We start from the raw sequence: 26,574 nt of genomic DNA on the forward strand, positions 1-26,574 counted from the left end.
ACTGCCACCGATCCTAACCATGGTGAGTGGTGACAAGCTATTGTAAGCTGAAAATGAGCTATCGTTGGTCACGGAGCTCAGCGGCACACGTCCATTCAGGTCCGGCGCTAGCTCCGCCCCCCGGGCGTGAGATTTTCTAAATCTCATCCACTTTGCTGCTACTGCAAACGCTGCAGAATTTTCGCAAATAATTCAGTTGCAGAAATTCCGCAGCGTTTAAGCTACGTAGGAACCCAGCCTTAGGCCGGATTCACACGAGCGTGTTCAGTCCGTGATATACGGTCTGCAGGTCGGCCGCATTTCCCGGACTGAGCACACTGCAGGGAACTGGGCTCCTAGCATAATCGTTATATATGACGCTAGGAGTCGCTGCCTCGTTGCGGGAAAACTGTAGAGTCTTAAGAAAAACTCTGGTAAATCTGTGACAGAAATCTGCACAAAATAGTACGTTTTTCCTGCTCATATTGCTGCAGAAATGCTGCATTTTGTCACAGTTGTTTTACCTGTGGATTTAGTGTAAGGCCTCATGCACACGACCGTAAGCATGTGCACGGCCGTGATTTTCGGGTCGGCCGGCCGCGGAGTGTCACCCACAAATCGCGGGCCGTGCACATGCGGTCCATTATTTCCTATGAGCCTGGACCGCAGAACACGGCCGTAATAAGACATGTCCGTTCTTTCTGCGGTCCAGGCTAATGGGCCATGCACGGACCGTGAAAACCACGGTCGTGTGCATGGGCCAATAGGAATGAATGGTGCCACAATTCTCGATTTTCGGGGGAATTGCGGCCGCAAATGTACGTTCGTGTGCATGGGGCCCTAAACATTTTTTAAAGCAAAGTACATGTGCAGCTGTAGATTTCCAACGTTTTTTTTTACTGCGTTTTCACTGCGTAAATGCTGTAAAAACTGCAACAACATAAATCTGTTGCTGAATTTCTGCTCCCGATTGAAGTCTATGGGCAAAACACGCAGCATCTCCGCACAGAACACGCAGCATAAATTGACATGCTGTGGAATTGAAAAATGCACCGCAGAACACTTTCCGCACGACATTTGTGCTTTTTTTTTTGCAGCGTGGGCATGAGATTTTCTAAATCTCATTCACTTTTCTGCTACTGTAAATGCTGCGGAATTTCTGCACAGAATTTCGTTGCGGACATTCTGCAGCATTTACGCTACATGGGAACCCGGCCTAAGGCCATGTTCAGACGCGGCAGGATTTTTCCGCTGAAAATGTTGCTGCAGATTCTTTGCGAATTTGAAGCAACATTTGCAAATTTGACAGGTAATTCAGACGTTGCAGATATCACAGCGGTCTTGCCACAGATTTCAGCCTTTGCAATGCAAATGCTGAAATCCGCAGTGAAATTCCGCTTCTTCTCCGCAACATGAGCATGCTGCGGAGGGAAAATTCTGCACCGCAGCCTAAATTCTGCACAGTTATTTTCCGCAACGTCTGAACTAAGTTTCCTAAAAATGTACAGAAACAAATGTAAAAAACAGCTGCTGCAGAATTCCACTGCGGACTGTCCGCAGCGCAATTCAACAGCAATTCTGCCACATCTGAATGTGCCCTTAGGGTATGTGCACACGCTAGCTTGCTTTTACGTCTGAAAATACACTGTTTTTGACGCTCGTAAATCTTGAGCTGCTCTTCATTGACTTCAATGAAGAACGGCTCAAATTACTTTGCAAAGAAGTGTCCTGAACTTCTTTGCCGAGGCAGTCATTTTACGCGTCGTCGTTTGACAGCTGTCAAACGACGACGCGTAAATGACAGGTCGTCTGCACAGTACGTCGGCAAACCCATTCAAATGAATGGGCAGATGTTTGCCGACGTATTGTAGCCCTATTTTCAGACGTAAATCGAGGCATAATACGCCTCGTTTACGTCTGAAAATAGGTCGTGTGAACACAGCCTCAGGCTGCAGTCACGTGTCAGATTTTCTTGGGGCACGTTCAGACGTGGCAGAAGTTTTCCGCTGCAAATGTTGGTGCAGATTTGGGGCAATTACGCAATGAATCTGCACCAACATTTACATATTTGACAGGTAATTCAGACGTTGCAGAAAACACAGCGGACATGCCACAGATTTCAGTTTTTGCATTGCAAAGGCTGAAATCCGCAGTGAAATTCCGCTACTTCTCCGCAACAGACAGTGCATGCTGCGGAGGGAAAATTCCGCACCGCAGCCTATGGTCCACAGCGGAGTTTTCCGCAACGTCTGAACTAACTTGCCTAAAAATGTATTGAAACAAATGTAAAAAACGGCCACTGGAGAATTCCACTGCGGACTGTCCGCAGTGGAATTCCACAGCAATTCCGCCACGTCTGGCCGTGCCCTAGGTGTTACGTGCAGATTTTGTGCAGATTCACAGTGAATTTCACCGCTTCTATATAAAGGGTGAAATCCGTTGTGAACATCTATAACAGATGTTCACAGATGTTCTTCCACAGTGCAGCCTACTGCATAAGGCTCTGTTGTCTGCTTGAGGTCTAAAACAAAGGCAATCTGAGTTATCAGTTATGTATTAGTAACTAATCAATTCAAGGGTATGCTCACACGCAAACTCAAAAACGTCTGAAAATACGGAGCTGTTTTCAAGGGAAAACAGCTCCTGATTTTCAGACGTGTTTTAAGTCAATCGCGATTTTCGCTACGTTTTTTACGGCCGTTTTTGGAGCTGTTTTCTATAGAGTCAATGAAAAACGGCTCCAAAAACGTCCCAAGAAGTGACCTGCACTTCTTTTTCACGGCCGTTTTTTTTTAAAACGGCCGCGTATAAAAACGGCCCATCGGAACCGAACTGTGTTTTTCCCATTGAAATCAACGTGCCGATGTTTGGAGGCATTCTGCTTCCGATTTTTCAGCCGTTTTTCAGGCGTTTACAGCCCGAAAAACAGAGGAAAATAAGCCGTGTGAATATACCCTAACTACCAAAGTTATCCAGTCCAATATCACCTATGTGGAGCCTTACTGCCCCTTTCTATAAACAGTCCTAAAGCTTTTTATGCTTTTATTCCTAATTTGCTATTAGTCTTTCACATCACGGTTCAGCCTTTGCTGCCTATTCCACTCTACAGAAATGCTATAAATTATACATACTAGTAAGTTTTCATGCATGAACTGATCATTTCAGCTTCTGCCGCAGCATCTCCATTGGATTAACATAGAACTTTGTCTAGACCAATATTAATATTTCAAATCTGTCTCTTCAACCATTTATCAGATGGAAGCCAAAAAGAAGGAGGCAAACACTTTATCCAGTGCAACACAGAGTGTACAGAGCGGAAGGGACTCTCTGTGGATCTGCATAGGCTCCATGTACATGCCTCTGCCATGTGCATAGGGCCTTATTGCTAAAAATAAATAAATACAAGCAACAACCAAAATCTGCATCTCCATTTTTACATAGCTGTTTCTCAATATGGTAAAACAATGTTTCTGCCTAGAATTCGGACTGAAAACAGTGATAAGATTTACATTTTCTAAAAACTAATATATTCAAAGATTTGAAGGCATCTGCTACATAATTCATTGACTTTATTTAACATCTCTCAGTGGAGGATTACCTTGCCTACAGTCTCCCTGCTAAATAGGCTTTCGGGCACTCCACTATATTATATACCCATCACCACTTTTTAAATCTCCTTCTGTGTCTGTCAACTTACACAACAGCATCAGAACCCAAACCCGCAACAAAAGATACTGCACAGTAGATAATGTATGAACAACACTGTTAATTACAATGGATGGTATATTAAATATGGATGTATGAATTTTCTATGCAGATTTATTTTAAGCACAATATAGTAAATCCTGGTTCAGGAAAGATCACTTATAATTTTACCATTTAGATTAGAACATACATAAAAAAAAAAAAATGATGTATTTTATACTGTACCTGCATTATATAGCAGGCCTATAATATAGATCAAAATCTATCAATCTCTCTAGTTACTGAATTAATATTAAGTTCCATGCATTTTGCCCCTGATATTAAGCATTACAATATAATTATCAAATACTGAAACAAAACCAACCTTTCCTTCAGAATTAGCAGACGATACCTTAACAACCTTGTTCCGGTTCAGTTTCCTCTTCACCCAGCTTTCTACTTGGACATTGAACTTCATAAAAGTAACATAAGTTAGATAACACATGAGGAGCAAGAGGCTTTCCCACCATTGAATGAAATTGTCCAGGAAAAAACTTATGAGCATTATCAATCCCAGAATATAAAAAGACACATCTCGAAATAGTGGCCACCAGGTGAGGTTCAACACCTCCTTAGAAAATAAAGCACACATGCCAATTACAAAGAGGATATTAAATACTGCCGATCCCACGATGGTTCCAATGCCAACGTTGCTGTGAGATATAAATACTCCTATTAGTGATGTAAACAGTTCAGGAGCAGATCCACCAGCAGCCATAAAAGTTGCTCCGGCCACATCATCAGAAATCATCAGTTTTTCAGTGATAACTGTTAATGAGGGAACGAAAAATTCATCACAAACTACAGCTAGCGCTATGAACATATAAATCATCCCGAATATATGGAGCACTACAGCACCCCTCTTTCTGTCTTCTAAAGAAAAAATGTCTTCTGGGTATTCGCCTTTGGATAGAGATTTATTGTTTCCACTTTTATAGTTCATGGAAATAGTGGATCCCGGAGTATCATTCTGGTTTTGCTCTGCAAAGTCCATCAGATTTCTTTGATGCCGTTGCAGCGGAGTATGGCTGTTTGTAGCACTGGTCACGTCATTGCTATAAAGCTCTGTCTTTAGAAAGGCACCAACTGAAGTGGACAAAGTGCTTATGGCTGTTATACTGAATAAAAAAACCAGTATTCTAATAAGTCTCAGTTTCTTATGGAAAAATGGATGTTTCGGATTGTGGCGAGGCAATGTTTTCCCTATGCAGCAGCTTTCAATTATGTTCTCAGCAGATTTTTCATTGAGGCCCATTTTTAATCTCCTCAACAGAAAATGCTAGATATTACAAAAATAGTAATATCCACTGTACTGACATGCTTTTCCTTTTCCACTGTGTTACTTTCTCTTTAAGAGTTGTAAACGCTTTTTTTTTCGAAGATTTTCTTTTGTGGATTCTTCATTCATGCCTAAAGACAGAAAAACAGATGTAAATATGGTCAAGCAATAATTCAATCACATTGTTTGCATCAGTTTAAGGGGAACCTGTCAGTAGGTTTGGAGCCACTAAACAAACAGCATGCTGTTATGCAGATAGGGTTTAGGGTATGTTCACACGCAGTGTTTTCAGAGGTTTTTCTGAAAAAACAGAAGCTGAACGCCTACAAACATCTGCCCAGTGATTTTAATGGGAAAAACGGCGTTTCGTTAAGATGGGGTGTTTTTTTGACGCGGCCGTTTGAAAAAACGGCGTGTAAAAAAAACGCCACGTAAAAAGAAGGGAATGGCAATTTTTGAGCCGTTTTTCATTGTGTCACTAGAAAAACAGCTCCAAAAAACACATCAAGAAACAGTTGATGCTTTAGGCTGGGTTCACACGTGGCGGAATTGCACTTGAATTCCGCTGCGGACACTCCGCAGCGTTAATCCGCAGCGGAGCCGTTTCTCCATTGACTTCCACTTTAATTTAGAAGTGTTCGTTTAGACGTTGAGTAAAATTCCGATGCGGAGCATAGGCTGCGGAGCGGAATTTGGTGTCCGCAGCATGCTCTGTCTGTTGCGGAGCAGTGGCGGACTGGTTGCGGACTCATGGCGGAATTTCTCCATTGACTTCAATGGAGATTCTAAATTCCGCAATGCGTCTTGCTTTTTTTGCCATGACATTTCTTCATTCTGGCTGGACCTATGTATTTCTAGGTCTACAGCCAGACTGAGGAAGTCAATGGGGCTCCCGGAATTACGTGAGCGTTGCTAGGAGACGTCAGTAAATAGTCACTGTCCAGGGTGTTGAAAGAGTTAAGCGATCGGCAGTAACTGTTTCTGCACCCTGGACAGTGACTACCGATCCCAATATACAGCAACCTGTAAAAAAAATAGAAGTTCATACTTACCGAGAACTCCCTGCTTCTGTCTCCAGTCCGGCTTCCCAGGATGACGTTTCAGTCTTAGTGACGGCTGCAGCCAATCACAGGCTGCAGCGGTCACATGGACTGCTGGACTGCCGCGTCATCCAGGGAGGTAGGGCTGGATGCCGAAAGAGGGACGCGTCACCAAGACAACGGCCGGTAAGTATGAAAGTTGTTTACTTTCACTAGGGAAAGTGCTGTCCCTTCTCTCTATCCTGCACTGATAGAGAGAAGGGAAGTACTTTTCCCGCAGTCCGCAGCAGCTAGTCCGCATCAATTTACTGCACATTTTGGGCAGATCCGCAGCCGTAATCCGCAACCCGGATTAGTTGCGGCATTGATGCGGACAGTTGCGGAGGAATTCCGCCACGTGGAGGCATGCCCTTAGGGTATGTTCACACGAGGGCGTCCGTAACGGCTGAAATTACGGGGATGTTTCAGCCTGAAAACATCCCCGTAATTTCAGCCGTAACGGCATGTGCAGGCGCTTGAACGTCGCGTCCATTACGGACGTAATTGGCGCTGCTATTCATTGGAGTCAATGAATAACGGCTCCAATTACGGCCAAAGAAGTGACAGGTCACTTCTTTGACGCGGGCGTCTATTTACGCGCCGTCATTTGACAGCGGCGCGTAAATTACGCCTCGTGTGAACAGACAAGCGTCTGCCCATTGCTTTGTCAGCGCTATTGAGGCGCTATTTTCGGACGTAATTCGGGGCAAAAACGCCCGAATTACGTCCGTAATTAGTGCGTGTTAACATACCCTTAAAAACGGCTGAAAATCAGAGACTGTTTTCCCTTGAAAACAGCTCCGTATTTTCAGCCGTTTTTTGTTAAGCGTGTGAACATACCCTCAGTGTGTGAACATGCCCTAAGGGTACATTCACACGTACAAAAAGAAGTGGCTGAAAACTACAGCTTTGTTTTCAAGACATTTTTGAAGCTGAAAATTAAGCTTCTTTCCAATTGTGAAACTTATTTTGAGGCTTTTTTTTTAGGCATTTTTTATAGTGTCAATGGAAAATCAGATCCAAAAACGCCTCAAGAAGTGACATGCTACTTCTTTTTACGAGGCTTCTTTTTACGAGTTTTTTTTATTTCAGCAGCATAAAAATAAGCCTCATGTGAACAGCAGAGTGTATTTCACAATGAAACTGTTTGCAGGCTTATTTCAAGTGTATTTTGGAGCGTAAGGGTATGTGCACACACACTAATTACGTCCGTAATTGACGGACGTATTTCGGCCGCAAGTCCCGGACCGAACACAGTGCAGGGAGCTGGGCTCCTAGCATCATACTTATGTACGATACTAGGAGTCCCTGCCTCGCTGCAGGACAACTGTCCCGTACTGTAATCATGTTTTCAGTACGGGACAGTAGTTCCACGGAGAGGCAGGGACTCCTAGCATCGTACATAAGTATGATGCTAGGAGCCCGGCTCCCTGCACGGTGTTCGGTCCGGGACTTGCGGCCGAAATACGTCCGTCAATTACGGACGTAATTAGTGTGTGTGCACATACCCTAAGGGTATGTGCGCACGATGAGAGGCTTTTACGTCTGAAAAGACAGAATGTTTTCAGGAGAAAACAGCTGCCTCGTTTCAGACGTAAATGCTCCTCCTCGTATTTTGCGAGGCTTCTCTGACAGCTGTAAATTTTGAGCTGTGCTTCATTGAGTTCAATGAAGAACGGCTCAAATTACGTCTGAAAGAAGTGTCCTGCAATTCTTTGCCGAGGCTGTATTTTTACGCGTCGTCGTTTGACAGCTGTCAAACGACGACGCGTAAATGACAGGTTGTCTGCACAGTACGTCGGCAAACCCATTCAGATGAATGGGCAGATGTTTGCCGACGTATTGTAGCCCTATTTTCAGACGTAAAACGAGGCATAATACGCCTCGTTTACGTCTGAAAATAGGTCGTGTGAACCCAGCCTTAAACTAGACTTTTCTGCTCCAAAATCGGCCTGAAAATAAGCCGTGTGAACATACCCTGAGGCTTTCTTGATGGAAAAATAAAGAAGTTATGGCCCTTAGAATATGGCAACACAAAAAGTAAATGATTTTTTATAAAAAAGTATTTTCATGTGAAAACGCCATAAGACATAAAAAAAACTATAAACATATGGTATCGCCGTAATCGTATCGCCGCGCAGAATAAAGCGAATATGTCATTTATAGCACACGGTGAACGCTGTAAAAAAAATAGAATAAAAGAACAATAGTAGAATTGCTGTTTTTTTAGTTACCACGCCTCTTAAAAATAGAATAAAAACTGATCAAAAAGCCGCATGCACCCCATGAAAACTACAATGAATTCCTCAAGGGGTCTACTTTGTGACAGTATTAAGGGGTTTACCCTGAACTTGTACCTCAGAAGCTATGCAAATGCGACGTGGCACCCAGAAACCAATCCAGCAAAATGTACACGTCAAATAGCGCTCCTGCCATTCTGAGCTTTGCCATGTGCCCAACCAGCAGCTTATGACTACATGTGGGGTATTGCCCTAATCGGGAGAAATTGCTTTACAAATGTTGGGGTGCTTTCTCTCCTTTATTGCATTTCAAAATAAAAAATTTGTACCTTTTATCGGAAAAATTTTCCTTTTCAATTGCACAGCCTAATTCCACAAAATGCAGCAAAAAACCTGTGGGATCTAAATACCCCTCGATAAGTTCATTGAGGGGTATAGTTTGCCAAATAGGGTCACTTTTGGGGGGTTTCCACTGTTTTGGCACCACAAGACCCCTTCAAACCGGACATGGTGCCTAATAAAACGGTGCCCTCAAAATCCACTAGGTGCTCCTTTGCTTCTGAGGCCGGTGCTTCAGTCCATTACCACACTTGGGCCACATGTGGGAAATTTCTCAAAACTGAAGAGGCTGGGAAATAAGTATTGAGTTGTGTTTCTCTGGTAAACCCTTCTGTTTTACAGAAAAAAATTGAATAAAAAGGATTTTCTGACAAAAAAAATTTGTACATTTCCTCTCTACTTTACTTTCAATTTCTATGAAACACCTAAAGGGTTAATAAACTTTCAAAATGCTGTTTTGAATACTTTGAGGAGTCTAGTTTCTAAAATGGGGTGTTTTATGGGGGTTTCTAATATATAGGCCCCTCAAAGCCACTTCAGAACTGAACTGGTAGTTAAAAAAAAGAGGCTTTTGAAATTTTATTCAAAATGGGAATGGCTGCTTATGTTCTAAGCCTTGTAATGTCCTAGAAAAAAAAAAATATTCAAAAAATGATGGCAACATATAGTAGACATATAGGAAATGTGAACTAGTAACTATTTTGGGTGGTATAACCATCTGTCTTACAAGCAGATGCATTTAAAAACATAAACACTGAATATATCGACCAAATTTTACCACTAACATAAAGCCCAATGTCTCACAAGAAAACAATCTCAGAATCGCTTGGATAGGTTTAAGCATTCCGAAGTTATTACCACATAAAGTGAAATATGTCAGATTTGAAAAATGGGCTCTGCGTCCTTAAGGGGTTAATGTTATTGATTAGTCTGTATGTACCTGTACTTGCTTTTTTTGTTATGACTCTTGATGATTGTATGTTTATTTGTAAAAAAAAAGAAAGAGGGAAATTGTAATATTTATTTTCTCAATAAAAATTATCTGATTAAAAAAAAAAGAGAATGCAGCTTTTTTTTTTTTTGCTCTGCAACTGATGACACATTTATATCAGTTTATATACGTTTTTATTTATTTTTTTCAAACTGTCACATATTCACCTGAGGCACACACCACATTTGGCCATACAGTTGTCAGCATACTTTTGTTAAAAAAGAAAAAGTATACTGACAAGAGAAATGTAAAGTTGCATATATCTGCTATATACAATGCATTTGGAAAGTCTTCAGTCCCTTTCACTTTTTTCAAATTTTGTTATGTTGAGGCCTTGGGGAAAAACTTGAATTTTTTTTTATTTTAGCACATCATTCTGCACTCAATACCCCATAATGACAAAGTGAAAACAGAATTTTAGCATTTTGTTGCAAATTTATTAAAATTAAAAACTTAAATTTTACATAGACATTCTTTTCAGACCCTTTGCTATGACACTTGAAATTTAGCTCTGGGAGTCTCCGATTTCTCTAGATCATCTTTGAAATGTTTCTACACCTTGATTGGAGTCCACCTGTAATAAATTCCTTTGATTGGACATGATTTATAAAGACACACCCCTGTCCATATAAGGTCTCACAGCTGACAATGCATATCAGAGCACAGTGGCCTCCATAATTCTTAAATGGAAGAAGTTTGGAACAACCAGGACTCTTCCTAGAGCTGGCTGCTCCACACACCTAAGTAATCGGGGGAGAAGGGCCTTGTTAAGAGAGGCGACCAAGAACACAATGGTCACTCTCGTTGAGCCCAAAAATTCTGTGTGCAGATGGGAAAAACTCCCCGAAGGTCAACCATCACTGCAGCACTCCACCAATCTGGGCTTTATGGCAGAGTGGCCAGAAAGAAGCCTCTCCTCCGTAAAATCCACATGAAAGCCCGGCTGGAGTTTGCAAAAAAGCACCTAAAGGGCTCTCAGACTGTGAGAAACAAGATTCTGTGGTCTGATAAAACCAAGATTGAACTTTTTGGCCTCAATTCTAAGCGTCATGTCTGGAGGAAACTAAAGACTGCTCATCACCTGCCCAATATCATCCTTACAGTGAAGCATGGTGGGGGCAATACAATGTTGTGGGGATGTTTTTCAGCAGCTGGGACAGGAAGATTGGTCAGGGTTAAGGGAAAGGTGAATGGAGAAAAGTACATAGATATTCTTAATAAAAACCTGATCCAGAGTGCTCTGGACCTAAGACTGGGCCGAAGGTTCACCTTCCAACAAGACAATAACCCTAAGTACACAGCCAAGACAACACTGGAGTAGAAAATTGTATACCTATATAATCTCCAATTTAATGGATGCAAAAATTGGTGGGCACATTTCTGCGGTTTTGACAACTCCTTTTCACCTGTGAATGTAAACATATGTGGTTTGTATGAATTGCTCACATCTTACAGTTTTCTGCCGAGTGCATTTGGCTTGCACAAGGGTTCTGCTTGAGTATGCATTTTAGTCAAAGTAGAATTTTCATGCAATTTTTGCTTATAATCGCTGTTTGATGCAAAGTTGTGTAAAGGTGGCTGTGTGTATAAATGATTAATTGCTATTTTTATACATTATGCAACACAAACACAAATGGGTATGAATGTAAGGCAAAAAATACCATAGAATCACTATGTATACCACAAAAATATTTTATTCAAAGTAAATACACCTCATAAATAGTTAACCCCTTAGCGCACCAGGACGCACCGGTAAGTCCTGCATTGAAGTGCTTTAAGCCACAGGGACGTACCGATGCGTCCTGGCTAAAAACTGTCACCCTGTCAAAGGACAAGGTGACAGAACTGTGCCGTCAACTGTTTATGACAGTTGACCGGCACTGTAAGACGGCAGGGGACCATTCACAGCGGTCTCCTGCCGGCGATCGCTGTGATTGGTCAGTCAAAGCAGACTGACCAATCACAGCTTTATGACGTGTGTATGTGATGACGCAGAAGCTGAGCCAGCGTTATCACCGCCGGGAATCAGCTGTCCGACGCCCCTCTGCAACGGCCAGGACCGGAGCTAGGCTCCGATCCGGCCAATTAACCCCTTCGATGCATCGATCAACGTGATCGATGCATCGAAGTGGCTTGTAGCCTGTCGGCAACCACGATGGTTGCCACGGGCACGGGTGTCAGCTGTTTGTCACAGCTGACATCGTGCCCTAACGGCCAGGACCGGAGCAAGGCTCCGATCCGGTCGATTAACCCCTTAGATGCAGCTATTGCTGCATCTAAGTGATTAGATCGTACCCTATGGTTGTTAATAACAACAATCGGCACCCGCGAGTGTTCCGATGGTTGCTATGGCAACCATAGCCTAACAATCGCTTCCTAGTACGGAAGCCTATTAGGCCCCGCCGGGAGGCGAAGCCTAATAGGCTTGCTGTCAGTGAATAGCTGACAGCTCTAATACACTGCACTATGTAGGTAGTGCAGTGTATTAGAATAGCGATCAGGGCTTCATGCCTTCAAGTTCCCTAGTGGGACAAAAAAATAAGTTAAAACAAGTTAATAAAAATGTTGTAAAAAAGTTAAAAAAAATAAGTTTCATGTTAAAAAACACTATAACAGCCTTTTTTCCTATAATAAGTCTTTTGTTATAGGAAAAAATAAAAAACATAAAAAAAAGTACACATATGAAATACAAAGTGATCAAAAAATCGCATGTACCCCAAAATGGTACCAATGAAATCTACAGATTGTCCCGCAACAAATAAGCCCTCACACGGCTCCGGTGGAGAAAAAATAAAGACGTTTGGCTCTCAGAATATGGCGATGCAAAATGTGCAAAGTGTCCAAAAGCGGATAAGATCGGGCGCCATTTATCAGTGCGACACCGGCCACACATCTGTGGATAATTATTTATTTACCCCATTATTATACTCTCTTATTATACGCCTGATGTCCTCCGCACAGCTTACATATGCCCCCACATCATAACTGAAATACCAGCAAAACTCCAAACAAAACAACTAGCAAGCAAAATCCACGCTCCAAAAGCCAAATGGTGCGCCCTTCAGCGTGCCCAAGCAGCAGTGTACGTCCACATATATGGCATCGCCATACCCGGGAGAACCCGCTTAACAGTTTGAGGTATTTGTCTTCAGTGGCACGAACTGGGCACAAAATATTGTGCACTAAAATGGCACATACCTGTGGAGATTTGCAATTTTCACTTTGCACCATCCACTGAGCGTTCATTTCTAATAGAAAAAAACAACCTGTGTGGTCAAAATGCCTTGAGGGGTGCAGTTTCCAAAATGGGGGTCACTACTTGGGGGTTTGTTTTACTATTTGACCCCAGAGCCCTGCCGTTGTGGGCTAATGCTGCGAAAATCAAAATAGGTCTCACATGCACCTTTCACTCCTAAGCCCTGTCATATGTCCAGGCAAATGATAAATGCCTTGAGGGGTGTCGTTTACAAAATGGGGTCACTTCTCATGGTTTTACACTCAACTCTGGTACCTAAGGGAGCTGTGCAAATGTGACATGGCGCCCGTACACCAGTCCAGCAAAATCTGTGCTCTAAAAGCCACATGGCACTCCTTCCATTTTGAGCTCTGCCATGTGCCCAAAACAGCAGTTTAGGGCCACACATGGGGTATTGCCGTACTCGGGAGAAATTGGGTAACAAATTATGTGTTGTTTTTTCTCCTATTACCCCTTGTGGGAAAAAAAATTGGGTGCAAAACTACATATTTTTGGTAAAAAAAAAAATTTTTCATTTTCACTGCCTCATTCTAATACAATCTATGAAATACCTATGAGTTCAAAATGCTCAGTACACCCCTAGATGATTACCCTGAGGGGTAAAGTTTCCAAAATGGAGTCATTTCTCAGGGGTTTCTACTGTACGGGTATCTCAGGGGCTCTGCAAATGCGACATGGCGCCCAAAAAACAATCAACCAAAATCTACATGCCAAGTAGCACTCCTGCCATTCTGAGCCCTGCGGTGTATCCAAGCAGCAGTTTATAACCACATATGGGGTATTGCCGTACTCGGGAGAAATTGTTTTACAATTGTTGGGGCGCTTTTTCTCCTTTATTCCTTGTAAAAATGAAAACAATTCAACATTTTAGTGGAAAGAATGTAGATTTTCATTTTCACTGCATAATCCCAATAATTCAGCAAAAAACTGTGGGGTCAAAATGCTCACTATACCGCTAGATAAATTCCACGAGGGGTATAGTTTCCCAAATGGGGTCACTTTTGCCGGGTTTGCACTATTTTGCCCCCTCAGTGGCTTTGCAAATGTCACATGGGGCCGCAAACCATTCCAGGAAAACTTGAGCTCCAAAAGTCAAATGGCGCTCCGTCCTTTCTAACTTCCGCCATGTGTCCAAACAGCAGTTTATTACCACATATGGGGTATTGCTGTGCTCAGAAGAGTTTGCTTTACAAATATTTGGGTGTTTTTTCTCCTTTATCTGTTGTAAAAATGAAAAAATCTGAGCTAAAACTACATTTCATTAGAAAAAATTTAGATTTTCAATTTCACGGCATAATTCCCATAAATTCAGCAAAACCCGTGTAGGGTCAAAATGCACACTATACCCCTAGAAAAATTCCTTGAGGGGTGTAGTTTCCAATATGGGGTCACTTTTGGGGAGTTTCCACTGTTATGGTCCCTCCAGGGCTTTGCAAACACGACATGGCACCGAAAACCATTCCAGCAAAATCTGCGCTCCAAAATCCAAATGGCCCTCGTTCCCTTCTGAGCCCTGCCGTGGGTCCAAACAGCAGTTTATTACCACATATGGGGTATTGCCGTAATCGGGAGACATTGCTTTACAAATGTTGGGGTGCTTTTTCTCCTTTATTCCTTGTAAAATTTAAAACATTGTATGTTTTTTCAGAAAAAAAGTAGATTTTCATTTTCACAGACCAGTTCCAATAAATTTAGAAAAAAACCTGTGGCCTAAAAATGCTAACTATACCTCTTAAAAAATTCCTTGAGGGGTGTAGTTTCCAAAATGGGGTCACTTTTGGGGAGTTTCCACTGTTATGGTCCCTCCAGGGCTTTGCAAACACGACATGGCACCGAAAACCATTCCAGCAAAATCTGCGCTCCAAAATCCAATTGGCCCTCGTTCCCTTCTGAGCCCTGCCGTGGGTCCAAACAGCAGTTTATTACCACATATAGGGTATTTCCGTAATCGGGAGACATTGCTTTACAAATGTTGGGGTGTTTTTCTCCTTTATTCCTTGTAAAAACTAAAACATCGTATGTTTTTTCAGAAAAAAAGTAGATTTTCATTTTCACAGACCAGTTCCAATAAATTGAGCAAAAAACCTGTGGGCTAAAAATGCTAACTATACCTCTTGAAAAATTCCTTGATGGGTGTAGTTTCCAAAATGGGGTCACTTTTGGGGGGTTTCCACTGTTTTGGCACCATAAGACCTCTTCAAACCTGACATGGTGCCTAAAATATATTCTAATAAAATAGAGGCCCCAAAATCCACTGGGTGCTCCTTTGCTTCTGAGGCCGGTATTTCAGTCCATTACCGCACTAGGGCCACATGTGGGATATTTCAAAAAATTGCAGAATCTGGGCAATAAATATTGAGTTGCATTTCTCTGGTAAAACCTTCTGTGTTACTGAAAAAACTGTATTACAAATGAATTTCGTAAAAAAAAAATAGAAATTTGTAAATTTCACCTCTACTTTGCTTTATTTCCTGTGAAATGCCTAAAGGGTTAAAATAATTTCTGAATGTGGTTTTGAACACTTTGAGGGGTGCAGTTTTTAAAATGGGGTGTTTTATAGGCGGTTTCTAATATATAAGGGCCTCAAAGCCACTTCAGAACTGAACTGGTCCCTGAAAAAATAGCCTTTTGAAATTTTATTGAAAATGCGAGAAATTGCAGCTAAAGTTCTAAGCCTTGTGAGGTCATAGAAAAATAAAAGCACGTTCAAAAAATTATGCAAACATAAAGTAGACATATGGGAAATGTTAACTAGTAAATATTTTGTGCGGTATTACGATCTGTTTTACAAGCAGATACATTACAATTTCGAAAAATGCAGATTTTTGCAAATTTTCTCTAAATTTTGGTGTTTTTTACAAATAAATATTGAATTTAACGACAAATTTTTTTCAGTATCATAAAGTACAACATGTCACGAGAAAATAATCTCAGAATCGCTTGGATAGGCAAAAGCATTCTGGAGTTATTACCACATAAAGTGACACATGTCAGATTTGCAAAAATCGGCTGTGTCCACAAGGCCAAAATAGGCTGTGTCCTTAAGGGGTTAAAAACACTTAAAAAAGCATAAACATGCTCTACAAAATCTTGGGGGGGGGGGGGGAAGAGGGAGGGTTGCCACCCTGATAAGTGGCCAACAAGCAAATACCACCACACTTCCACCAAATCCCCTAAACATGCATATGTTTAACCCCTGAGGAAGCCACATTTGTGGCGATACGCGTGGGGCATTCAGTCCCCTCTTCCCCTCTCTGGCTATCACGTAATTATGCTGTTTTCAGAATATTAGATATGCATGTTTAGGGGTTTTGGTGGAAGTGTGGGGGTATTTGCTTGTTGGTCACTTATCAGGGCGGCAACCCCTTCCCCCCAACTCCAAGATTTTGTAGAGCATGTTTATGCTTTTCTAAGTGTTTTTAACTATTTATGAGGTGTATTTACTTTGAATAAAATATTTTTTGTGGTATACATAGTGATTCTATGGTATTTTTTGCCTTACATACATACCCATTTGTATTTTGTGTTGCATACTGTGGTTTATAGGGCATGTGGCAATATTTATGCAGTGACTGCCAGAGACAGAATATGCTATTTTTATACATGGCATGCTGAGCATTATCAAAAAATGTTTCTTTTAATAGCAAAGTAGCTGTTTGCGGTGTGCAGTATATATTTTTAACACATTTGTAGTTGACAGACAAATATTGCATGGCCTATGTTTCAGCTGTTTTGAGCGCGAAAGCTCTTGATGATTTAAGTAATTATGGGGATTTGGACTCTGCACACCTTGGTCTATTTTTTTTACATTGTTTTTATGTGTAAACCTCTTATTGTATGTGAGTTTTAGGCTCAAATGTATGTTTTAGGCTGTGTTCACATCTGTGTCAGGTCTCCGTTCCAACGTTCCGTCTGAGCTTTTCGTCGGAACGGAGCCCTGACTGACACAAACGGAAACCATTGATTTAAATAGTGACGGATCCGGGGCAAATGGTTTCCATTTGTCTCCGTTGTGCAGGGGTTCCGTCGTTTTGACAGAATCAATAGCGTAGTCGACTACGGTATTCATTCCCTCAAAACAATGGAACCCTTTCACAACGGAGACAAACGGAAACCATTTGCACCGGATCCATCACCATTGAAATCAATGGTGATGGAAACCTCTGGTTTTCATTTGTGTCAGTCAGGGCTCCGTTCCGACAGAAAATTTAGACGGAACGTCGGAACGGAGACCAGACGCAGATGTGAACGCAGCCTTAATGTCATTTTTTTTTCAACATAATTACCGTTTGTCACAAAGTAACATAAAGGTGGACATGGCTGCAAACAACACGTCAAGTCAACTGCAATCCTTAGGTTGTCCACCTTCAGGAAATATATAGGGTTTGGGGGTGTACTAACTCTTAAGGTATAACACATGGGCCCTCTATCTAAGCCTACCATGTGGTAGGCTTAGATACAGGGCCCAGCAGAAAGGATCACACATGGGCCATGTATCTAAGCCTATCATGTGGTAGGCTTAGATACAGGGCCCATCAGACAGGATCGCATGTGGTGTGATCCTGTCTGCTTTGTCCCGTATCTAAGCCTACCACATGGTAGGCTTAGATACATGGCTCTTGTTTGATCCTGACTGATGGGCCCTGTATCTAAGCCTACCACATGGTAGGCTTAGATACAAGGTTCCAGCAGACAGTAGTAACCTTATACTGTATAAGATTACTGTCTGCTGGGCCCTGTATTTAATCCTACCTTGTGGGAGGCTTAGATACAGGGTCCAACAGACAGTATAACACATGGGCCCTGTATCTAAGCCTAGCGCATATGTTACTAATGTTTTTTTTTGGGTCTGTGGTTTTTTACAGATTCGGTTGTTGGACTACGTCGGATTCGAGGACTACTTAGATGACAGATTTTTATATTTTATTTTATTTCATTTTTAATCAATTCTATGAAACACCTGTGGAGTTAAATTGCTCACTACAACCCTAGATAAATTCCTTGAGGGGTGTTGTTTCCAAAATTGGGACTTTTTGTGGGTGTTTATGTTTTGGTACCACAAGACCTCTTAGACACCTGAATTGGTGTCTAAAATATATTCTTATAAAAATGCCGCTCCAAAATCTACAAGGTGCTCCTTTTTTTCGGAGGCCTTGTATTTGAGTCCCTGTAGCATACTAGGGCCACATGTGGGATATTTATAAAAACTGAAAAAGCATGGTAATAAATATTCAGTTGTGTTTCTATGATAAAACCTGCTGTGTTACAGAAAAAAATGGATCGAAATTGAATTTCTGCAAAAAAAAATCAATTGTAAATTCCACCTCAACATTGCTTTAAGTCCCGTGAAACGCCTTAAGGGTTGAGAAACTTTCTAAATGCTGTTTTGAATACTCTGAGGGTATAAGTTTTTAAATGTGGTGAATAATGGGGATTTCTAATAGATAGGCCCCTTAAAGCCACATTAAAACTGAATTTGTCCCTGAAAAATAGGATTTGTTGCTAAGGTAGGTTATAAGCCTTTTAGCGTACTAGAAAAGCAAAAGGACGTTCAAGAAATGATGCCAACATAAAGTAGACATATGGTTAATGTTAATTAGTAACTATTTTGTGTGGTATTACTTTCTGCCTTACAAGCAGATAAAATCACATTTAGAAAAATTTAAATTTTGCCAGAAGTTCTCTACATTTTGGTGTTTTTCAACATAAAGAACAGTGTTTCAGGAGAAAATAATCTCAGAACCACTTGGATAAGTAAAAGTATTCTACAGTTATTACCGCATAAAGTGACACGTCAGATTTTAAAAAATAGGCTCTGTCAGAAAGATCAAAACTGGCTGTGTCGGTAAAGGGGTTAATAGTTCAGTGATCTACAAGAAATAATGACAGGAGTCTAGCAAGCATCTGAAGTTGACTTGAAGCTCCAACTAGAAGGCTGCAGTGTGAAATTCATAATCAACAATACTCCCTGAGCACTATTATACAGGGAAAACTGCCAATCACTGAGTAGGAGTGCCCTTGGACTCCTAAGCCCAGAATGAGAAGAAGTTTAACTACCGTATACAGTGGCGGATCCCCATATGGGCGTTTCGGGCGGTCGCCCGGGGCCCAAGGCTTGCAGGGGGCCCATAGCTTCCCACACCGCACATAAGTGAAAAAAAACTCTCCAGGGCTGCTGCCGGCCGCATTCTAGTGATCATCGGTCCCACGTGCTGATGAAGAGGCGGGGGGAATGTGCAGGGGGAGTCAATTGCGGCCAGGGAACAGGGGCACAGCACATCAGCTGTAGAGAGCAGACTGTCAGAGATTGTGATGGGCAGGTGCTGGAGTCCCGCTGACAGTCTGCTCCTCTGTGTAGCTGTACACTGTCCCTCCTGTCTAAACCTTCAGCAGCTGCCTGATAACGGCAAAACTGAAACTAGAGGGTGAAGGACCTGTGGTGACGTCACAGTCACATGATTAAGGTCCTGGAGGCTGCCAGAGACAAGCACCGCAGAGGAAGAGACTGGTAAGTGTGTGTGTGTGTGTGTGGTGTGTGTGTTAATGTAAGTGTATATAGTGTGTGCTGTGTATATAGTGTCTATAATGTAAGTCTATGTAGTGTGTGTGTATGTGTGTGTGTGTGTGTGTGTGTCATAATGTAAGTCTATATAGTGTGTGCTGTGTATATAGTGTATATAGTGTGTGCTGTGCATATAGTGTGTGCTGTGTTTATAGTGTCTATAATGTAAGTCTATATAGTGTGTGCGTGTAGTGTGTGTGGTTTGAATATATAGTGTTTGGTGTTAGTGTGAATTGTATATAGGGTGTTTAATCTCACATTTTTTGTGTGCAAAATAATTTCCCACCCATAGAGCCCTCTGCAGTAAGTCAGATGCTCAGAACCCCCCCCCCCCCCCCTGCAGTATAATCTCCCCCATGGAGCCCTCAGTAGTTATTATACTTCAGGGGGGGGGGGTCAGAGCGTTTGATTGACTGTTCAGGGTTCTATAAGGGAATAACTCCTTCCCCCCCAGAGCCATAAGGGCGGATTTACACGAACGTGTAATACGTCCGTGCAACGCGCGTGCTTTTCATGCGCGTCGCACGGACCTATGCAAGTATATGTGGCAGTACAGACTGTCAGTGATTTTTGCGCAGCGTGAGTCCGCTGCGTAAAACTGACGACATGTCCTATATTTCTGAGTTTTTTGCGCATCACGCACCCATTGAGGCACCTCCGTGGGACGTGCGTGATTTGCTCAACAGCAGTATAACTATGATTGCAAACAGAAAAGCACCAGGTGCTTTTCTGTTTACAAACATACAAACAGAGTGTCATAATGATGGCGGGTGCGCGAAAGGCACGCAGCCGCGCATCATATGGTGATGACACACGGAGCTGTTAAGTGCCTTTTGCGCGCGCAAAACGCCGCATTTTTTGCGTGCGCAAAACGCACACGCTCGTGTAAATCCGCCCTAAGTGTCAGACACTTAGACCCTCCCATAGGGCACTCAGCAGTCAGTCAGATGCACTGGGGAGGGGTGTCTGACTGCTTAAAGGGTAACTAACGAAACTTTTTAAAAAAAATTACATGTCATAGTGACATGTCAAATGTTCTAATCGGTGGGAGTCCGTATACTGAGACCCCACCAATCGCTGAAACAAAGTGGCAGAAGCGCTCAGGTGAGTGCTTTGCCACTTTGTTTCTGATCGTCTTTCCTCTGATAGCCGAGCATGCGGTGTATGGGCACAACAGAAAGTCTATGAGCCCGTACACCGCGCCGAGAAAAGACAGTCAGAAATTAAGTGGAACAGCGCTCACCCGAGCACTCCTGCTGCTTTGTTTTAGTGATCGGTGGTGGTCTCAATGCTGGGACCCCCATCGATCAAAACTTCTGACATATCACTCTCACTATGACACGCCAAATGTTTTTTAAAAGTTCAGTTACCTCTTGGGGACTGAATTTATTGGTTTGAGTTAATGTATGGGCCTGGGTCTTAATTTGCTTAGGGGTCTGGGGTATAAGACAATTTATGGTGTTTATTTCTGAATTTTTATGTTGCTATAGACGCTGAAAATGGCTACAGAATCAAGGGGAAAATATTTCTCATCAGGAAACTCTGCAGTCATCAGGAGAAGTCGCCATAACGGTCTGTGTCAGATGGAGAAGAAAAGAGAACGACCCATCAGTGAAGACATCTCCTGTGAGTCATTGCATTTATAGATCTGTCACCTCTCCTGACATGTCTGTTATCGGAAATCCTTGTATTCCACATAAAGTCTTTGTGTACCCAGGACTAATAGACAAATGCGTGTTACCATTCCCCTTGTCAGGAGGATTTGTCCCTACACAGTGTGATACTGTCAGCAATGGTTGGAGACTGTCAGTGTGTAGGGACACAGCCCTTTGACAAGGGGAATCGTAGCACTCATTTGTCAATGCTCACACAGAAAGGTGGTGTTTAATATAGACATGACGTGGCAGGGCGGTGGTGGAGAAGGGGGCCCAAGCTTGTGGAACAGCCCAGGGCCCATGGTTTACTTAATCCGCCACTGACCGTATATTATAGCTGACACCCTCCTCTAGGCCAGGATCAGAGATAACTCCAAACCCGCCAGTTTAACCACTTAGATGCCACGTCAACAGTGACCCCAGTATCTAAGCAGTTAGACAGACGGGGAGGGCCCCTCCCGGCATCCAATCGCTCCCAACCCCACCTTCCTTGCAAGAAGGTGGTTATGGCAGCCAGAAGCTTAATGAGGGCCCCAGGTCTGCCATCTAATACTCCTATTAAAGGTGTTGCGTCATGACATACACTTATGGCACTGGTACCTGCATCTATCTCCCAAGCAGGGTCCCCGTCCATGGCTGTTTTTGAAAATCCATCCTGCTGTGCACTGATTTCCCGCCTGAATGCGGCGGCCGCCTCACCAGGCGGGTTAGGGGACCTTCGTTCGGGAGATCATTGCGGGTCCGGGAGAGACCTAAATGTCTGCATCTATCAGACATTTATGCCATATTTTGTGAATATGACATAAATATCAGTCCTGACACAACCTCTTTCAGCCCTAACAGAGGCAAGGCTTAAAGAGGCTCTGTCACCAGAATAAAAATGCTCTATCTCCTACATCAGTTTATCGGCGCTGGAATGTAGTTACTAGCAATGTGTTTTTATTTTAAAAACAATGTTTTTTAACAAAGTTATGGCGTTTAGAACATTTATGCAAATGAGGTCCTTAATGCCCAACTGGGCGTTTTTTAATTTTCAACCAAGTGGGCGTATGACAAAGAGGTGTATGACGCTGGCCAATCCGCATCATACACCTCTTTGTCTTACACCCAAGCTAGATTCACTGAGCAGCGTGATCTCGCGAGACCGCGCTGTGACGTCACTTCCGCCCACAGGTCCTTCATCCCTGCATCGGAAGACAACATCTTTCGTCTCCCTCCAGGCTGCTGCTGCTACTACCGATCCGACGACTAGGACTTCTCATCGGCCTGGAGGGAGACGAAAGATGTTGTCTTCCGATGCAGGGATGAAGGACCTGTGGGCGGAAGTGACGTCACAGCGCGGTCTCGCGAGATCACGCTGCTCAGTGAATCTAGCTTGGGTGTAAGGCAGAGAGGTGTATGATGCGGATTGGCCAGCGTCATACACCTCTTTGTCATACGCCCACTTGGTTGAAAATTAAAAAACGCCCAGTTGGGCATTAAGGACCTCATTTGCATAAATGTTCTAAACGCCATAACTTTGTTAAAAAACATTGTTTTTAAAATAAAAACACATTGCTAGTAACTACATTCCAGCGCCGATAAACTGATGTAGGAGATAGAGCATTTTTATTCTCTAAGAGGATAACACAAAAAGGACAATAAACTGCAATACATAAGAATTGCGGTTTATTGTACAAGCGGGTCAGGGGACCTTTGTTTGGGAGATCATTGCGGGTCCGGGAGGGACCTAAATGTCTGCATCTATCAGACATTTATGCCATATTTTGTGAATATGACATAAATATCAGTCATGACACAACCCCTTTCAGCCCTAACAGAGGCAAGGCTTAAGAGGATAACACTAAAAGGACAATAAACTGCAAAACATAAGAATTGCGGTTTATTGTACAAGCGATCAAACGATCGCATGTTTAAGTCCCCTAGTGGGACGAAAAAAAAATCTAAAAAGAAGTTTCAAAATATATAAACCATTAACCCCTTAATGACCAGCCTATTTTAAACCTTAATGACCAAGCCATTTTTTACGTTTTTCCATCGTCGCATTCCAAGAGCTATAACCTTTTTATTTTTGCATCGACATAGCTGTATAAGGTCTTGTTTTTTGCGGGACAAGTTGTATTTTTTAATAGCACCATTTTGGGGGACATATTATTTATTGATTAACTTTTATTAACTTTTAGAAAAAAACCTGAAATTTCGCCACTCCTTTTCGCGTCTTAAATCTACGCCGTTTACCGTGTGATATAAATAACACAATAACTTTATTCAGCGGGTTGTTTTTACGATTGCAACGATAACAAATTTGTATAGTTTTTGTATGTTTTACTACTTTTACACAGTAAAAACGCTTTTTTTTCAAAATTATTTGTTTTTGTGTCTCCATATTTGAAGAGCCGTAACGTTTTTATTTTTTCGCCGATGCGGTTGAATGAGGGCTTTTTTTTTGCGCGAAGACTTGTAGTTTTTATTGGTACCATTTTGGAGTAGATGCGACTTTTTGATCACTTTTTATCACATTTTTTTAAAGTCAGTATTCACAGAAAACAGCAATTTTTCCATAGTTTTTTATTACATTTTTTACGGCGTTCACCGTGCGGGTTAAATAATGTAATAGATTTATAGCCATGACTAAGGACGAGGAGATATTCTGAAACGCGTAGGCTACATATACCTATCTTCCTTTCATACATCCACCTTTCTTCTGTGGGAATTGGACTCCCGTTTTTATGCCATTACTTAATAAAATTGGAACAAGATTCCATTTTAAATATACTTTTTGAATAATTTTTTCTTTGCGCTGGATCCCATCTACTTCCTTGTTCCATCTAATAGATTTATAGTCGGGGTCGTTACGGACGCGGCGATACCAAATATGAGTAACTTTTTTACTTTATTTTGTTTTTTTAATAGTAAAGCATTTTGTAAGGGGAAAAGCTGGGTTTTTCATTTTTTTTCACTTTTTTTTTAAAATTAACTTTATGAAACTTTTTTTTCACTTTTTTACTAGTCCCACTAGGGGACTATAATATGCGATTCTGCGATTGCATTTATAATACACTGCAATACTTTTGTATTGCAGTGTATTACTGCCTGTCCGTTTAACACGGACAGGCATCTGCTAGGTCATGCCTCCGGCATGATCTAGCAGGCATTCACTCCAGGCAGACCTGGGGGCCTTTATTAGGCCCCCGGCTGCCATTGGAGACACAGACACACGGCGATCGTATCGCCGGGTGTCGGTGGGAGAGAGAGGGAGCTCCCTCCCTCTCTCCAAAACCACTCAGATGCGGTGCACGCTATTGTGCACCGCATCTGAGGGGTTAAACGGGTGAGATCGATACTAATATCGATCTCACCCGGCAGAGCAGGGACGCTCCCAGCCCTCAGCTGCCTCTGGCAGCTGAGAGCAGGGAGATTTGACAGCTCCCTGCTCTGTTTACTTATTCCGATGCCGCGACGTAAATAGTCTATGGCATCGGAATAAGGCCCGTTAGTGACCGACGTAAAAACACGATGGGCCGGTCACTAATGGGTTAAGGGTAAGGCCACACGGTGCAGTCACGGTGCATTTATGTTGCGTTTTTAAACTGCAGCAAGTCATTTTTCAATAGAACTCAATGGTGAAATGTTTGTTATGGACAGACTGCTGCTATTATATTACAATGTGTTTTTTGTGCAGTTAACTGCATCTTCATAATGTCCGACCGCATGCAGTTAATGACCGCGCTGCCAAAGTTGTTGCTGAACGGCTTGTGTTTTTGCTAACAGTTCTGCAATGCATTGTAACTAACTATATACAGGAAGCACCTAACAAACTTCAACACGGGTGAAAACTATGTCCATCAAGTATTTCCTTTATAAACGCAACAGAACTGCAGAATTACAGAGACAAAAAACGCATGCAGTTGACTGCATGCGGTTTTCAAACGCAACAAAATCAAGTCAACGACGCACCGTGTGGCCTTAACATAAAAGTAAAAAAAAAACAAACACATTTTACATAAAATATGTAAACAATAAAAAAAACATAATTGGTGTTTGACGTGTCCGTAAAGATCTGAACTATTCAAATATAACGTTATTCATCCTGCACCGTGAATGGCGTAAAAAAAAGAATCCAGAATTGCTGTTTTTTGGTCATAGTGATCAAGCAGTTGTATGTTCCCCAAAATGGTACCCATCACCTAACACCTCTGTTCATCCTGGGCTTAGGAGTCCAGTGGGTGGTCCTACTCAGTGACTGACAGCTATCTTTGTATGCACAATCACACAGGGAAAGCTGTCGATCACTGAGTAGGACCCCAAAAAACAAGCCCAAAATACAGCTCCATCGATGGAAACATAAAAAAAATTATGGGTGTCAGGATATGGTGAAATACAACAAATATTTTTTTTCAACAAAGTGTTTTTTTTTAAATAAAAGTAGTGAAACATAAAATAAACGATATAGATTTTGTATTGCCGTAATTGTACTGACCTACAGAATAAAGGTAACATGTCATGCACGGTGAACACCGTAAAATCAAAACCTCGAAAAACAGACAGAATTGCACATTTTTGTAAATTATATGTACCCCAAAATGGTGCCATTAAAAATTGCAACTCGTCTAGCAAAAAATACATGTTGAATTAAAAATAAAAAAAGTCATTCAACTTGGAATGTGGGAATGAAAAAATGAAAAAAAAAACTAAAACTGGCTGCGATGGGAAGAGGAGAGGTTTTCAGAGGTTATGAAAACACAGAAAAGTACCTAAATGTGTCTGAATGGTCACCAGATGATGCCACCATAGTTCAGAAGTACTTATTTTTAATTTTCATTATGTTGCCCAGCTCTGTGTTATTTTCAAATCTTTGCTAGGGCTGTGGGCAGAATTACCATGTAAGGGATTACAGTATTCATGATTCTTCTCCTCTCTTAGGCTGGGTTCACACGACCACATTAACGTCCGTAATGGACGGACGTATTTCGGCCGGAAGTCCCGGACCGAACTCAGTGCAGGGAGCCGGGCTCCTAGCATCATAGTTATGTACGACGCTAGGAGTCCCTGCCTCTCCGTGGAACTACTGTCCCGTACTGAAAACATGATTACAGTACGGGACAGTTGTCCTGCAGCGAGGCAGGGACTCCTAGCATTAAACATAACTATGATGCTAGGAGCCCGGCTCCCTGCACTGAGTTCGGTCCTACGTTAATGTGGTCGTGTGAACCCAGCCTCACAGATAAGGGCCTGTTCACATTTGCGTTGGGCTTCCGTTTGGCTTTCTGTTCATCTGTTTCGTCAGAGGAACAGACAAAGGGAAAGACAAACGGAAAGTATTGTTTCTGTTTGCATTTACCATTGATTTCAATAGTAAATTTTTTGTTTAACTTTGTATCAGTCTGGCTCCGTTCTGTTAGGTTCCTTGACGGAAAGGATAGCGTAGCACATTACATTATTTTTTCCCG

General features: G+C 42.1%; 1 protein-coding gene across 6 annotated transcripts in view; it reads right to left on the bottom strand.

Moving 5' to 3' along the window:
* SLC24A2 (solute carrier family 24 member 2) overlaps window positions 1–26,574 on the bottom strand; it is a 300,950-nt gene that overhangs the window by 266,263 nt on the left and 8,113 nt on the right. For 5 of the 6 annotated variants that reach the window (XM_075825867.1, XM_075825890.1, XM_075825856.1 and 2 more), the window contains one exon: window positions 4,049–5,133. In XM_075825867.1, coding sequence (XP_075681982.1) covers window positions 4,049–4,978 — 930 coding nt within the window. In that variant the 5' untranslated portion in view covers window positions 4,979–5,133. The remainder of the gene's footprint in view (window positions 1–4,048; window positions 5,134–26,574) is intronic. The other variant, XM_075825879.1, reaches the window with a different exon arrangement.

This window comes from Rhinoderma darwinii, chromosome 1, assembly GCF_050947455.1.
Source record: "Rhinoderma darwinii isolate aRhiDar2 chromosome 1, aRhiDar2.hap1, whole genome shotgun sequence".
Classification (NCBI taxonomy): Eukaryota; Metazoa; Chordata; class Amphibia; order Anura; family Rhinodermatidae; genus Rhinoderma; species Rhinoderma darwinii.